Source organism: Danio aesculapii, chromosome 12, assembly GCF_903798145.1.
Source record: "Danio aesculapii chromosome 12, fDanAes4.1, whole genome shotgun sequence".
Classification (NCBI taxonomy): Eukaryota; Metazoa; Chordata; class Actinopteri; order Cypriniformes; family Danionidae; genus Danio; species Danio aesculapii.
Genome location: NC_079446.1, coordinates 32251135 through 32267421, shown reverse-complemented (window position 1 = coordinate 32267421; position 16287 = coordinate 32251135). Strand labels below are relative to the sequence as shown.

The window sequence follows — 16287 nt, the reverse complement described above, 5'->3', positions numbered from 1 at the left end:
TGAAATGTTTCTGCTGTGTAAAGAAGTTTACCTCTGCATTCATATTTGAGGTCAGAGAAGAAAACGGCCTCCTGGGAGAAAACAAATAACCCGAGTCGTCCACCTGCAAATGTCTTGTCATAAACAGGACCTGAGTCTGCCATGATGTGCTTGCCTTCATACACAACAACTCTGGGGAATATAAATGTAATATAAAACGTGAATTAACAATACAAAAATATTATATTATATTATATTATATTATATTATATTATATTATATTATATTATATTATATTATATTATATTACATTATATTATATTATATTATATTATATTATATTATATTATATTATATTATATTATATTATATTATATTTTATTATATTAAAGCAACAACTGCATGTTTTTTTAATATCCGCATAAATTCCATATGCATAAAAATACATAATTATATTTATTATGGTCCTGATGCAAATTTACACATATTTTATAATTATTTTTATTCAAATGTTACTGATAAAAAAGGTTCACAATGTATTTATATTATTTCACATATTGAAGTATAAAATATTGTGTCTTCACAGTCAAATGCACTTGCTTCTGTCTAATAATTGCTAAAAGGCTTATAACAGTGAACTTGAAAAATCCTTCTCCACGCAGTTATGTACATTACATGCATGATCTGATGCAGTCTATGCAAATAGAAAAGATTAGGTATACAGTCTGCAATAATACTGAAAATTGCCAGAATTTCACTTTCTCTCACAATTAAAAAAATAAATAAATTTCTTAGCTTACCTATTTTACCTGCCCCTGGCTTAGTTGTGAATAGAGTGTTTTCCTTCTTTTTATTATTATTATTATTATTATTTTTAAATAATTTCTTCAAATTAATTTATTTTTTACTTCTGTACCTTTTGCATATTTGTATTTATATATTTTTCTTTATTGCTGTAAAGCCTTATATGTATTACTTTTAGCTATAATGTTATTCTATCTTATTATTATATACATTTTTTTACGTTTATTTAATACATACACAGATTTGTTTATGTAATAAATAACTTACATACACAGTTTACACACACATACACAATTACATACATTACATACACAGATTTCAACATATACAGCTAAAATCAGAATTTTTAAACCCACTTTGAATTTCTTTATTTTTTTTTTAATATTTCCCAAATTATGCTTAACAGAGCAAGGAAATCTTCACAGCATGTCTGACAATATCTCTTCTTCTGGAGAAAGTCATATTTGTTTTGTTTTGGCTAGAATAAAAGCAGTTTTTTAATTAAAAAAAATAATTTTAAGGTCAAAATTAGGGGGTTAATAATTCTGACTTCAACTGTATTTTAATTTCTATATTATTTTATTGTATTATAGTCCATGAAGATGTACATATTAATAAAATGTGTGTCTTGGAATTGAATAGTTCAATAGAATGTATACCTAATGAAGCCAGTCTTGGGTCTGTGGATGAGATGCCAGCGGTACGCAGTGAAGTCTTTCCAGCCAATATTCTTCGGGTCATGCCACAGAGTGCGCACCTAAACAATGCACAGTAAAACCATCCATCATTTTAACCACCAACACAGACAGCGCTGCCATGAATCAAAGCCGTTTATTGGGCAGTTTATTGTTAGCAATGGCACGAAAAGTGAAACCCGTCAGGACTAATAAAAGTGAAGAGAGAGTTTCACCTGATGCTTAGTGTTGCCTGTGTGCCATAAAGCATTGCGTAGAATTTCCCCCGTGCCTGTGGTGGAATTGACCACCTTCAGAGAAACGCCAGAGATGCCAAACGCCTTCGACGGCTTTTCTTCCCAGTACGTCTGTGTGATCTGTTTCCACATGACTACGTAAAAACGACGACTAGACTGGTATCCAAACACAAAACCTGCATAGTCATCATCCCTGTCTGTGTTTACGTAGAAGGTCCCGCTGAAATCCACGGCGCTGAACTCATCAAATCCTGTGGAGAAACATGATCATAATCCAGAACTTTTTTTTTAAACTCTTTATGTATGGAGATGTTTGCATTGGATCTCACCCACCCACTGCAATGCCAGGGTCGGAGTTGGCAGTCTGCACAAGCTCTTTGCCCTGGTTTCGGACCACCCAGTTGGGATCGATCTGCGTGGTTCCTTTGGGGTCCAGGTGAACCATCTGAAACTTCCGGAAGTCTGTGACACTGATGCCGCTGTTTTCTGGACAGGCGTCAAAGATATCTGGCACATTGTCATTGTCGAAATCATTCTCGCAGGCGTCACCTCGACCATCACCTGCAAGAAAACACAAGAATGTTGAACAGGTTGATATACAGTATATGGTGCGGTCACATTTACATTGTTTTAACACTAGAACGGCAGAGGATTTTAAATTAAATCATTTATTCTGGGCGACACGGTGGTGCAGTGGGTTGCACTCTCGCCTCACACCAAAAAGGTCGCTGGTTCGAGCCTCAGCTGGGTCAGTTGGCGTTTCTGTGTGGAGTTTGCATGTTCTCCCTGTGTTTGTGTGGGTTTCCTCTGGGTGCTCCGGTTTCGCCCACAAGTCCAAAGACATGCGCTATAGGTGAATTGGGTAAGCTAAAATTGTCCGTAGTGTGTGTGTGTGAATGAGAATGTATGGGTGTTTCCCAGTTGTTTTTAACAACATTCTTCAAGATACCTTGTTTTGTGTTCAACAGAAGAAAGAAATTCATAAAAGTTCAGAAACACTTGTGATTGAGTAAACAGTGAGGAAAATATTTTTTCACAAAGGTGAAAACTCTGTCATCATTTACTCACCCTTTACACCCTTCCTAACCTGTTTGAGTGTCTTTCTTTAGTTGAATACAAAAGAAGAAACATTGAAGAAAGCTGGAAACCTCTAACCATTGAATTCTATAGTATTTCTTTGTCCTATTATGGAAGTCAATGCTTACAGGCTTACAGATTTCTTCAAAATAACTTCTTCTGTGTAAAAAGTTTAGAAACACTTAAAGGTGAACCATTATGAGGGAGTCAGTGATAAAGACTGTAGTATTGAGAAGGACCTGATACTTTCATCTTGTAACACCCTGTAAGACAAAACCAACATATAAGCCAACAGGTTATGGATATATGGGAAACCTATATCCTTTAAAAGGATATTATGATAAAGATCTTGCTTTCTTCAGCAGACATTGACTATTGACAAAAAAATTTCAATTTGAAATTGAAATTGCACCTTAACATTAATGTTGGTAGTTTGTGCGGTTAAGGGTAGTTAAAATAGACACATTATAAATCATTATGAGCTTAGGAGTCCATACGAAGCATTATACACTCTTCGTGTTAAGACTATCAGTACAATCACATCATAAAATACTCCAAAACCACTGACCTAGAAAATTCGAATCTAAGCTTCAAAACATTCAATCATTTGATCTGCGAACTACTGGCAACACAGTGCAGTCTTAGCCAAGAGGTACTTTTCCTTTTGGAAAACTGGAAAACAATGGCTTTTCCCAAAGCTTCAGGATTGTTTCTGTAAGCCAACAAAACCTCAAAGATCTCCAATCTCCCCGTAGACCGTGACAGCTTCAACTAGCACTTGGAGTTCAGAGGGCCGCCGAAATGAACACCCGTTGGAATGCCAAGGCAAATTTCACCCCACTTAAATTTCAAATCCACTTTATAAAAGAAAACCCAAGCAGCGAGTATAGCCTGACAACAGAGAGCTCGTTCCATCATTATACCATTCAGGCTTAATGTCAAGCTGCGTATATCTGTGTTTAAAATACCTCATAAAACACAAAAAGACGCAAAGTACTACCCCGAGATGCAAATCTTCAACATTTCTGATGCCAGTGAAAAATTTACGCGTTTCTTATCTGCCTGCTATTCAGGCCTCGTCTTTGATTTTCTTTTTTTATGGGACAGGTTCTTGGACGACCCTCATAGGAAATATGAACGACGTCCAAAAAAACAGACGCTTGCATGACACAAAAATTAAATGCAGGGTTGTGTATTAAGACAAACAGGTGCGAGAGAAGCCCAGAGGAAAGTTCTGGAAGTTGTTTATCGAGTTCTCAGATAATCTGGAGAACAAATGTTCACATCGATGCTTCATCGCCATATATCAATAATTAGACACATCATTATTTCGACACATTCTTTACTCTGGAGTGAAACTGTACATTTTTTGTAGCCTTCCAAAACTTAAATACTTTTTTTAAATGCATGTACACATACACTCACCAGCCATTTTATTAGGTACACCTTACTAGTACCGGCTGTACCCCCTTTTGCCTTTTGGTTCGCTGAACAAAAATGCTTTAAATTAAAATATTTTTACTTTCAATTTGGATGAAATGTCATCAGCAGTTTACAGAATGAAATAAAAATGATATTTTACTCAAACATATAACTATACATTAAAAAAACTGATAAACTGATCTTTATATATAATATTGTATGCTGCTTTTATAATTAAACTCAATTTTATTTTACCTACTATACCATAACTTTGCTGTGTTTTTTTAAATATAGGCTCAAAGCTAAATTGAATAAACTAAAATATAATGAATACCAAAATATTAATACATGCACTGACACCAAAATAGTAAGAATAAACTGACCATAAGATATTCATTCATCCATTCATTTTTCTTTGGCATAGTCCCTTATTTATCAGGGGTCACCACAGCGAAATAAACCACCAACTTATCCAGCATATCTTTTATACAGTGGATGGCCCTCCAGCTGCAACCCAGTACTGGGAAACACCCATCTACACTCTGCCATTTTCGTTTAATTTCATGCATGTCTTTGGACTGTGGGGGAAACCGGAGCACCTGGAGGAAACTCAGGCGAACATGGGAACAACATACAAACTCCACACAGAAATGCCAACTGGCCCAGCCAGGACTCGAACCAGTTACCTTTTTGCTGTGAGGTGACAGTGCTAACCACTGAGCCACCATGTCGCCCCCATAAGAAATTACAAATTATAATTATTTCAGTACTAATAAAATCCCATCAGAGTGCCGGTCTTAATGTACTAAATATGTAAATGTTTTTACCATCAGAGTCCACTTGGTCTTTGTTGGGAACTAGTCTGCAGTTATCTCGGTCATCAGGAATGCCATCATTATCGTCATCAAAATCACAAGCATCTCCTTTCCCGTCTCCGTCGTGGTCAGCTTGGTTAGCGTTGGGTATGTATGGGCAGTTATCCATGTTATTTTGATGTCCATCTTCATCTATGTCCTGATTGTTATCACACTGGTCTCCAACTAGATCATTATCTGAATCCGTCTGCAAAAAGAACAATTGATAACTTTTTTTAAAACATGAATTAAGAGGCCGCAGAAGTATTTAGTCTGTCATTTCCTCCAGACCTGTTGTGGGTTGTGGACTAATGGGCAGTTGTCGCACTGGTCTCCAACGCCATCTAAATCTGTGTCTTTCTGCTCAGTGTTATAAATGAGAGGGCAGTTGTCTCGCTCATTTAGAATTTCTAAGAGTAAAAGAGAAAAAAAGATTTGTTGAAAAATACATTGGGCTACATGGAGTCACATTGTAATACAATACTGAAAGTGTTGGATAGGTTTATTTTAAAAAGTAAATAATTACTGATTACGTTATAAAATTGTATTTCAATTACTTTTCAAATTACTTTGTCTGAAAAGTAATTTAATTACTCAATAAGTTTAATTTTTTGACTACTTCAGATTTCTATAAATCTGAAAGTACAGTCGATAGAAATAAACAATTTTATCTTATCAAATATGAGCCAAACATAGACTTTTAGCTTTATTTAAAATATATTTTTTAAGTTAAATATTTTTGTATCAAAAAATGAAACATTTTAGAAGTATTGACACCATTTTTCTTACATATCATATCTTGCCATTAATCATATCATACACCCGGTACAATAAGGATCAAAGCATGTTTTTCGCAATTTGTTGCTATTTTCAGACCAGCGCAACCCTTTGCACCACATTGTTTAAATAGCAAATCTATTTGCGCCACTTTGTGGACTGATGAGCGTGCTGGTCTAAAACTATTTTGAAATAGTTATTTTGAAAAACTGAAACAGACTGCATCATTGACCAACTAAAAGTACAGTAGGTCTAAAGTCCAGTGCTAGTTAGTTATGCAGCTATGTGGGTTCAAACACTTATACATTGCTTAATACACACAGGATGTACAGCAATACAAAAATATCTTTACATATGAAAAAGTAAAGGATTAAAATGTTACAAAAATTATTATTTTCTACATAAATATAAAAAACACTACCTCCATGCCTCATCTCAGGGGGCTTTTTTCAGTTTATTCATGACAATTTGCATTTGTATAATGTTATTATTATTAGCAGTATTATATATGCATATTTATATTTGTTTTAGAACAGAACGTGTGTTTGAATATAACTAATATAATAATTGAACACACTTCGTTATTATTGTTCATTTATTCATTTGCTGGAAATTAGAACTGAATTTAGAAATAGTTTTGAAACAAATCTTTGTGCTTAACAAACAAAATTAAATATGTAGGCGATTGGATGTCTTCAGTGGAGTACGCACAACCCTGTTTACTTATCCATGAAAGTAAAGCAGTAAAGAGTAAAAGTAAAGAGAAAGTAAAGAGGCCAAATGGAGGAGGCTCGTTCTTTATCCTCGCGCTGCAGAAGGTCTGTTTAACTGTTTCTCACTAGTTCAGTTTATCCCATCCAAAGGGAATGGGAGATGAGATTCTGATTAGTTTCATAAACGTTATGCTCAAAACACACCCAGAACTCATCAAGAGAATGAGCACAACCCTGTTGGAACTTGCGCTGGGGCGCAGAGCGAATTTTTCATCCTTAAAATAGCAAAAGTGGATTCGGACATGTCCTTAATGCTTTTGCGCCATGCGCTGTAGACTTTGCGCCTAGATCATTAAAATAGAGTCCTGAACGTTAATGATAATGAAGGTTAATAAATGAAAAATTTTAATTGCTAACAAACAAACAATTAATAAATACAATTGCAATAAATTGTTTATGATTAAATATAAATTACACATATAAAAACTGAACTTAACCTTTTCTTCATTTTATTGCCATATTTGCTAAAAGTCATCATTGATCTTAAACCCTGCTCAAAAGGATTTATAAAGACAATAAAAATATTCTTAGTACCATCTCCATCCATATCAACAGAGCAGGCATCTCCTTCTCCATTGTTGTCGGTGTCTGTCTGAGCGGGGTTGTGTTCATACGGGCAGTTATCACAGCGGTCTCCAACATCATCCTTATCATAGTCATATTGTCTGGGGTTGTACATCAAGGGACAGTTGTCCTGGAAGAAATTGATCAATCATATTTCAGGCTCTATACAGTATATACAGCACACACTCAGTATTTCTATCTATAGCTTTAAACATTCTATAAATGTCAGAAAGTCGATGCAGTGGCGCAGAAGGTCGCTGGTTTGAGCCTCTGATGGGTCAGTTGGCATTTCTGTGTGGAGTTTGCATGTTCTCCCTGCATTCGCGTGGGTTTCCTCCGGGTGCTCCCACAGTCCAAAGACATTTGATGCAGGTGAATTGGGTTGGCTAAGTTGTCCGTAGTGTACGAGTGTGAATGAGTGTGTGTGGATGTTTCCCAGTGATGGGTTGCAGCTGGAAGGGCATCCTCTGCGTAAAACATGTGCTGGATAAGTTGGCGGTTCACTCCGCTGTGGTGACCCCAGATTAATAAAGGGACTAAGGCCGAAAAGAAAATGAATGAATGAAAGAATAAATGTCAGAAATCTGCCTCACCCTTTCATCCACAATTTCATCGTTATCATCATCTTTATCACAAGCATCTCCTTGTCCATCGTTGTCAAAGTCCTCCTGGCCAGAGTTGGGTAGAGTCGGGCAGTTGTCCTGCAAAACAAAATCAATTGTGTTATTCTTGTGATTGTTTCAAATGTTTAAATTGTACTGATATTTTTGTAATATTATTAATATTTTTGTCAACGGTTTGTGATGATAATATTTTGTAATATGGTTTAACAAACTAAACTAAATGGAGTCTTGCAGTTTAAACTTTTAAACAGCAGCATATACATACATATCGTTTTGTTGTGATTTTATATAAGATACTTAATTAAATATCATGAAATAAGTCATCATTTTTAGGGCCAGTACTGCTTCGCATTATGTGTGCAGTGTGAATCAGACCTTTCTCCAGAAACCATCTGACACTAATAGTTATTCATATCAAATGAACCACATCAAATCACCCACATACAGCACTTAGAAATTCCAAAATTCTCCAGTTCTCAATTCTTCATTCTGTGCATTACCGACATTTTCCTTTATTTGTTACACGCACATATTTGATCCTTTATTGCCTTCTCGCATGGCTCTCTCTGCTTCTCAGGCTTCAGATCTATGATGTCTTGCAGATTCTGGTCCTGGTTTTTCTCCACGGTGTATCATGACATAATCAAGCAATTATCCATCACAGGAGAAGAATGATGTAATTATTACTTCTGCTCTCTCTCCCTTTGGCAAAACACTTCAGCACAAAGACATTTAAAGGATATAAAATATACGATTCCAAACGGCACAATAGACAGTAAACACTGGGCCAAATCAAAACATTCCTCTAGTTCACGGCCATTGGGCCCCCTGCCTGACTTGATGCCATTGTCCTTTGGGGTTTATTAAGGTGAAACAATATTTCTTTCCATTTTATATGCCCTAGAAACTTTCTCATAGCAGTCAATGGCTAAACCTTTAGGTCTGTCTTGCATTAAATTAAAACAAAAATCAATAAACCAATGCAGAGAACACTGCTTTAGAAAGGCTTCAATATATCATTTTATAATGACTTCAATATACTTGAATATTATCTACATTTTTCCTATTAAACTGACATCTGGTCCTAAGTGGAGGGCAAGATGCTGCTTAGGAATGGGTGAGGAATACGATAATCATCACTATGTAATTGTCTCTTGATAAAACAATAATGTGTTCAATACATGTTAGAAAGTGGAATTTAATGGTGCTGATTTATTTCAATATGGATAGGTTTCATATTGAAAAGGGCTTGAATTTAGTGAAACACTGTTAGAGTCAGAGAAGGCTGGATTTACATGGATTTATTATGAGTACTAGTAACTTCACCATGGTTTTGAAGCAAGATTGGGAGATATACATCTTAAACACTTGACCGCACAACCATCACTCCTGTTACCGTCAGAGATGTATAAAGTACTAGAGACCCAGACTTAAGTAAAATTACAAGTGCTCTATCAAAAAGTGACTTGAGTAGAAGTTGAAGTGCTCTTTAAGCACCATACTTAAGTGGAAGTACTAAAGTATTCAACATTTTTTGTACTTAAGTATTGCAAGTGGTTTATTTCAAAATTTGCTACTCAAGTATTGTGTAATGTAGTTATTAAAGAAAGCAGTCAAAAGACATCATATTGTTTTGTTTATTTTAAATATCTTTTTGAGGCACGTGATTAAGCAGAACAAAAAGAAACATGGCTTACCATACTGTTTTTCTCTCGCGCTTGAATCACGGATCTGACAGATTATAACAGCTTTAACACACACCTTTCAAAGTGCCCTCCATGCAGTAGCCAAGAAAAAGGTCTATAAATGTAACGAGTAGGGGTGTGATTTTACACTGGTCTCACAGTTTGGTTCATTTACAATTATCACGCCATCAATTCGGCACAATTTGATATCTCGGTGCACTGACGATGCTTTCCATACATAATTAGATTTTTTCTTCACAGCACAAGAATTTTTTTTTATTAAAATCTAAATATATTTATTTATTATTTGTAATACAATTTTGTTCTTAAATCTTACTGTTGTATTAAGCAGTAAGATTTATGAACTGTACCCATAATTTGACCTGCTCAGAGAAAACACTCTTTCTGAATGTATCAAACAAAATTCCAATACATGCACAGAAGACAGCATGAGCATTTATAGCAAATAAACTAATGTAAAAATTATCCCGCTTGCTTTTTGAGCACTGACAAAGGTCTTTCACCCCTATGATTGTTTATTGTCTTCACCTGCTCAACAGAAAGGGCTGCGATCGGCTTTAGAAATGAAAGTGCTGTTCACCGAGTAAAAGTAATAAACTCATCAAAAATATGTACTGAAATAAAAGTAGAAGTAGGAGAAAAAACAATACTCCAGTAAAGTACAGATACAGCCTTTTAGTACTTAAGTAAGAAGTAGTTCTACTTCGTTACTATACGTTACATCTCTGGTTACCGTCCTGCATGTTAAAAGATTAGTTCATCCAAAACGTATATTCTATTATCAATTACTCAAACTAATGTTGTTTCAACTCCTCGAGACCATTGTCTATCTTTGGAACCCAAATTAAGATATCGTAGATGATATCCAAGAGCTCTCTCATCCTCTACAGACAGCAGACGTCCAAAAAAGGAACCAAAATATGGTTAAAGCATTCCATGTGACTTCAGTGGTTAAACTGTAAAACGCTTTGGTGCACTAAAAAACTATTTTAATTTGTATTCTCTCCCGGGTCAGTTCCTCGATATATGTTCACTAAAGTTGTTCACAATATCCATCAGTTATGTTGTCAAATGTGTAAACAAAGCTATTTTAGCACTTCTGCCTTTAGTTGACAACATTAGCAGATTTTTTCCCTGGTTATTTGGTCCATCTCAGGGACCAAAGCAGCTACATGAATGCTAAAGTTTTAAATAAAAGTGAAACCATTAACAAAAATACTGACCCTCCCTCATGTTTAATACAAGCGCGGCCGTTTAGAGGTCCTTTTTGGTTAACGATGTCAGAATTTACCTGTTTTTTGGAATGGATGTGTGAATATCCTTGCCTGTGTGAACAGTGCTTTTTTAAATTTACCAGTAAAGTTGTTCTGGAAATTTTCTGTATATTTACCAGCATCACTGTGTGAAAGGAGCTATTGTTATGAAAATTCTGAACTTTGAATGTCTTGGATTTGCTGGTGTCTATGGAGGATGAGGGAGCTCTCAGATTTAATCTGAGATGGAAAGTAACTGTTGTGTATGGATGCCATGCAAACCGGGGTAGTTCCAAATGCAGCTTTATTATGAGAATGGTCAATCAGGCAGGGGTCAAATACCAGCATAAACAGTGTAGTTGAAAATCTAAAAGCAAAATCCAAAAACAGGTGATAGGTTCAGGGCAGGCAGCAAAGGGTCAAAACGCAATAAACAGTCCAAGATCAAAAACACAGGAAACAAAGAGAACCGCTTACGTACGGACAGCAACAGCTTCACAATACTCAGCAACATGTGTGTGGAACAGAGGGGTTTAAATGGTCCAAATAATAAGTGTGTGAGCAGCTTCAGCTCTGAGAGTGTAATCAGTCTGGATATGGAACCGGTTGTGTGTGTGTGTGTGTGGCATGACTGGGTGTTGGAGTCCATAACATGGCGGATTTGTAGTTCATGTGAGGGTGAATGTTTTCCAGCGATCTCTGGTGGTTAGATCGCTGGTAATCATGACAGTAACGAAGTACAAATACGACAACTTTTTACTTTTACTCCTTACATTTTTACACAAATATCTGTACTTTCTAAATTTTTAACCCACGCTCGTTACTTTAGTTTTCATGTGTTTAGTGTCATGATCTATATCATTTTTTTGTCATTGCGCAAATTAAACTACTTTTTGATTTAGTAAATCTATTTTTTTTCATTGCATGTCTGCGTGCCTATTCAACCCTTTTCAGTCTTCATTTAAATTAGTTTAACAAATATTTTAACATCAAATTATTCACACTGGGTGATTTATGAAAATCAGGAATTTATCACGTGAAAATAAAAGTTCATGCAAAAAGTTTTGGAGGCTGTAATTGCGCCTGGGTAAATGTATTAACAGGATTAATGACTACATCCATGAAAAAAAATTTCAGACAAACAAAGACACTGAAACACTGAAAACACAGGATATTTTGATTTTAGTTTTGAAGATACAGAAGCAGCTTTAGCCAAATGCCCAAAATAGTCAAATAAAGTATTTATTATAGTCAACAAAATTAAGTGTGTATTGAAGATGTTTATAATTTGTAAAGGTATAGGCCTCAATTTATTTTTTAGTATATGAATAGACATTAATGGCGGCTGTTGTTCTTGATTTAAAAGCAGCAAAACTACATGCTAAATGCTGTGAGTTTGTGTCAGGATGATGATACACAGATTTTTAAGCAGTGTTGCTTTGCAATATTGCAGAGTGTGATGTTGCTTGGCTACTTTCCTGTTGAAAATTAGCAACAATTTTTACATCAAAATCAGAAATTTAAGTTATTTTGTATAAATCTATCGATATGATGTGAGGTCTAGTTGGCGGTGTGAAACTAAAACGGTAAGTAGTAATGGATACTTTTTACTTAAGTACATATTTCAGGCCGTTCTTTACATTTTCTTGAGTACAAAAGCGTAGTCAGTACTTTAACTTTTACCAGAGTTGTTTTAAATTTGAGTTTCTGTACTTCTACTTGGGTAAAGTACAGTTGAAGTCAGAATTATTAGCACCTCTTTGATTTATTTTTTTTTATTTTTTCAAATATGTCCCAAATAATGTTTCACAAAGCAAGGAATTTTTTTTCCTTATTAGAAATGAGTTATTTAAACTATTATGTTTAGAAATGTGTTCTACCTTAAACAGAAATTGAGGAAAAAATTAAACGGGGCCTAATAATTCAGGGGGCCTAATAATTCTGACTTCAACTGTATGTGTGTACTTTTGGCATCTCTGAATTTAATCTGTAATATCTTCATTTGTGTCCAGATGATTAACATTTTTAGACATGGTGTAATTAATAACAGAATTTTAATTTTGGGTTGAACTAATGCTTTAATATCTGGTGGAATTGTAAATGCATCTCATCTGACTGATTGTGATCTGATCACTAAAAACATTTTAATATAATGTGGAAACTAGGCCAAAAAGTAATGTAGTACCTTTTTGCAGTGATAGGTGGCATTTGCTCCACACACAAGATCCTGGTTGGGCCACCCATCCAGATCAAAATCCTCTCCACAGATGATGCCGTCTCCAGCATAACCAATCCGGCACTCACACTTGTACATCGGGTCAGTGAAGTGACTGAGGAAGATGCATTCGGCAAACTTGTGACAGCTGTGGCTGTTGTCTTTGCAGGGGTTGTAGGGTTCACAAACCTATTCATGAGTAAAAAAAAAACAGATACTGAAGCTTTGTCTATTTAAATATATGTGAACCAGAACCAGGAGACCTAGACGTAAATTATTCGGTATGTGAGGTGATGTGTGTGTGACTGACCTGTTTGTTGGTTTTAGCTGACTCCACTCCCATGCCGTAGGGCTGAGTCCCTTTGTAGAGAGGGGGGCAGGGGAGACAGTGGAATCCGGGGTCTGTGTTCACACACTGCTGTAGGCCACCCACTTTATGACATAGATCTGACACCATATTACACTGCACAGTGCACACCGCAAACGAAAATATAACAAGGGAAAAAGAAAAGGGGTATAAAGATCAGGGTTGTCAGATTGAATATACATACTGATGCATTCTTGCTCCTGCTGAGCTCATTGCCGAGGTACCAAGCATTGCTATGCAGACGGGTCAAAAATATTTAAGTGTCCGTAACAGATTTATTTGGGAAAGTGATTTGCTATGCATAGAAGGCTGATTAAATGCAGTTGAAGTGTGTAATTTAGTGTGTCTGTGTAAAGCAAAATGTCAAAATATGGGTGAAGTAGTGTTTCATTGGGCAGCACAGTGGCGCAGTGGGTAGCACTCTCGCTTCACACCAAGAAGGTCGCTGGTTCGAGCCTCGGCTGGGTCAGTTGGCATTTCTGTGTGGAGTTTGCATGTTCTCCCCATGTTCACGTGGGTTTTCCTCCGGTTATAGGTGTGCTATAGTTGAATTGGGCAAGCTAAATTGTCTGTAGTGTATGTGTGTGAATGAAGTGTTTGGGTGTTTCCTAGTGATGGGTTGCAGCTGGAAGGGCATCCGCTGGGCAAAAACATATGCTGGTTAAGTTGGCGGTTCATTCCGCTGTGGCGACCCCAGATTAATAAAGGGACTAATCCGAATAGAAAATGAATGAATGAATAGTGTTTCATCATCCAGTCATTCAGTCTTACAGATATGTTTATGTGAAATGAAACAGGATACTTATTCTGACCTGTACTTATTAAAACATATAAAGCACTAAGAGACCCTGATAAGAGGTTTTCAGGCATAAAAACAATACATGTGTTTCATACAGTACATTAGTATGTGTCCTGTTTAATTATTTCTGAACAAATCATTTATTTTTACAATGATTCACCCCAGATAGCAAAGAATGTTGGCCCAGATTTGGCATAAATCTGGCACAGCAGGCATTCATCCGGCACTGGCATACAGCATGTGGGCAAAATATGGCCCTGGTTTGGAAGAGGTGGCACTGTCTATTAGGTGGCACACAATACTTGGGCAAGGTGTAAAATGTAGTGTTTGGCCCAGATGTTAATAATTTGGTATGTGGGCCATGTCATTTTGGCCAATCTTGACATTTAAATATTATTTTGAAATAAAAAAAAAGAATTCTACCAATCAGGTTGCTTTGAGAAAAAGCACGCCAATAGCATGCCTAAAGCGCAATGATTCATGGGTTTATCAATTTCATTGCAGATGTGACACATCAACATATCTGGCCCAGTTATGATTTATTAACTTGGCTGACACCTGGCCCAGATATGGTGGGTGTTTGGCCCTGGTCTGGAAGCCAGACTTGGTCCAGTCATGTACCGTAATTCATTGCGACGTGGGCCAAGCAAAAGCTGATTGTGTGAGCCAGAGCTGGGCCAGAGATATTTTGCTATGTGGGACATCATTAATCATGGCATAAAGTCTGCTGCATAAGTAAGCAGGAGGTATTAAAATGTGGCTAAATGAGTCTTGTGTGAGCTGTTTCATGCATCATTACACTACTGGCTATAATTAAAAGTTCTTATTTTATCTTCAGATGTTACTGCACTTTAGCATGCCAATTGTAATACTTAGGGTTTTTTTATGAGTGTGTACCACCCAGCATCTAAAAGTCCTGCCACAGCACACACATTTTTCATTAAATTACATTATATTTGTTCAAAATCACTGCGTACTTACATATATTTTTGTGGCTTAAATGAAGTCAATTTGCCTCATATTGAGTTTATTTTTGTGTTAAATACAAAAGAGAATATTCAAAATAATGTTGGAAACTGGTAGCCAGACCAAAAAAAAAAACATTATTAAAATGGTTACTGGTTTCCAACATTCTTCAAAATATCTTCTTGTGTGCTCAACATAAGAAAGAAACATGGTCACACTTTATTTTGTTAGTGCGTTTGTTAAATTTAAGTTACATTGCATCTACATGCCAACTAATTCTCATTAGATTATAAGTAGACTGTTAGGTTAGGGTTAAGGGTAGTGTTAATTGACATGTACTTGCAAAGTTTCTTATAGCCAGTTGAATGTCTGTTTAGCAGCAGTATCAAAAGATATTAAGCAGACAGTCTACTAATACTGGACCCTCAAAATAAACTGTTACCAGAAACACAAACAGGTTTGCAACAAGTAGAGGGTGAGTAAATGATGACAAGATTTAAAAATTTTAAGTGAACTATCCCTTTAAGTGTTTTGAACTGCTGTCTGAAACAACCTTAAGGGTTACAGCTTTGTTTAAAAGTATATTTCGTTCTAGTTAGTCTGATTGGTTACCTCGTTGACATCTTCACAGGAAGTTCCATTGCCCCGATAACCATTCGGGCAGGGTCCACATTCCCAGGATCCATCAGAAGCTGTGTTACACTCGACTCCAGAGAAGCATGGGTTGGAGAGGCAGCCATCTGTAAAATCAACAGAGCACTCATTCATTCATTCATTCATTCATTCATTCATTCATTCATTTTCCTTCGACTTAGTTCCTTTATTCATCAGGGGTCGCCACAGTGGAATGAACCGCCAACTTATCCAACATATGTTTTACACAGCGGATGCCCTTCCAGCTGCAACCCAGTACTGGGAAACATCCATACATACTCATTCACAAACATACACTATAGCCAATTTCATTCATTTATTTTCTTTTAGGCTTAGTCCCTTTAATAAGCTAGGGTCGCCACAGTGGAATAACCTGCCGCAGCCAATTTAGTTTATTAAATTCACCTCTACTACATGTCTTTGTACTGTGGGGGAAACTGGAGCACCTGGAGGAAACCCACGCCAACACGGGGAGAACATGCAAACTCCACACAGAAATACCAACTGATCCAGCTGGGACTCG

General features: G+C 36.2%; 1 protein-coding gene across 1 annotated transcript in view; it reads right to left on the bottom strand.

The window, feature by feature from the left end:
- Positions 1-16287, bottom strand: part of thbs2b (thrombospondin 2b) — a 36475-nt gene that overhangs the window by 3687 nt on the left and 16501 nt on the right. Inside the window, exons 10-20 of the mRNA XM_056469932.1 lie at positions 15723-15850; positions 13289-13441; positions 12949-13167; positions 7775-7882; positions 7152-7311; positions 5359-5477; positions 5041-5275; positions 2048-2275; positions 1694-1965; positions 1443-1540; positions 32-171 (exon numbers count right to left, since the gene is read on the bottom strand). Coding sequence (XP_056325907.1) covers positions 32-171; positions 1443-1540; positions 1694-1965; positions 2048-2275; positions 5041-5275; positions 5359-5477; positions 7152-7311; positions 7775-7882; positions 12949-13167; positions 13289-13441; positions 15723-15850 — 1860 coding nt within the window. The remainder of the gene's footprint in view (positions 1-31; positions 172-1442; positions 1541-1693; positions 1966-2047; positions 2276-5040; positions 5276-5358; positions 5478-7151; positions 7312-7774; positions 7883-12948; positions 13168-13288; positions 13442-15722; positions 15851-16287) is intronic.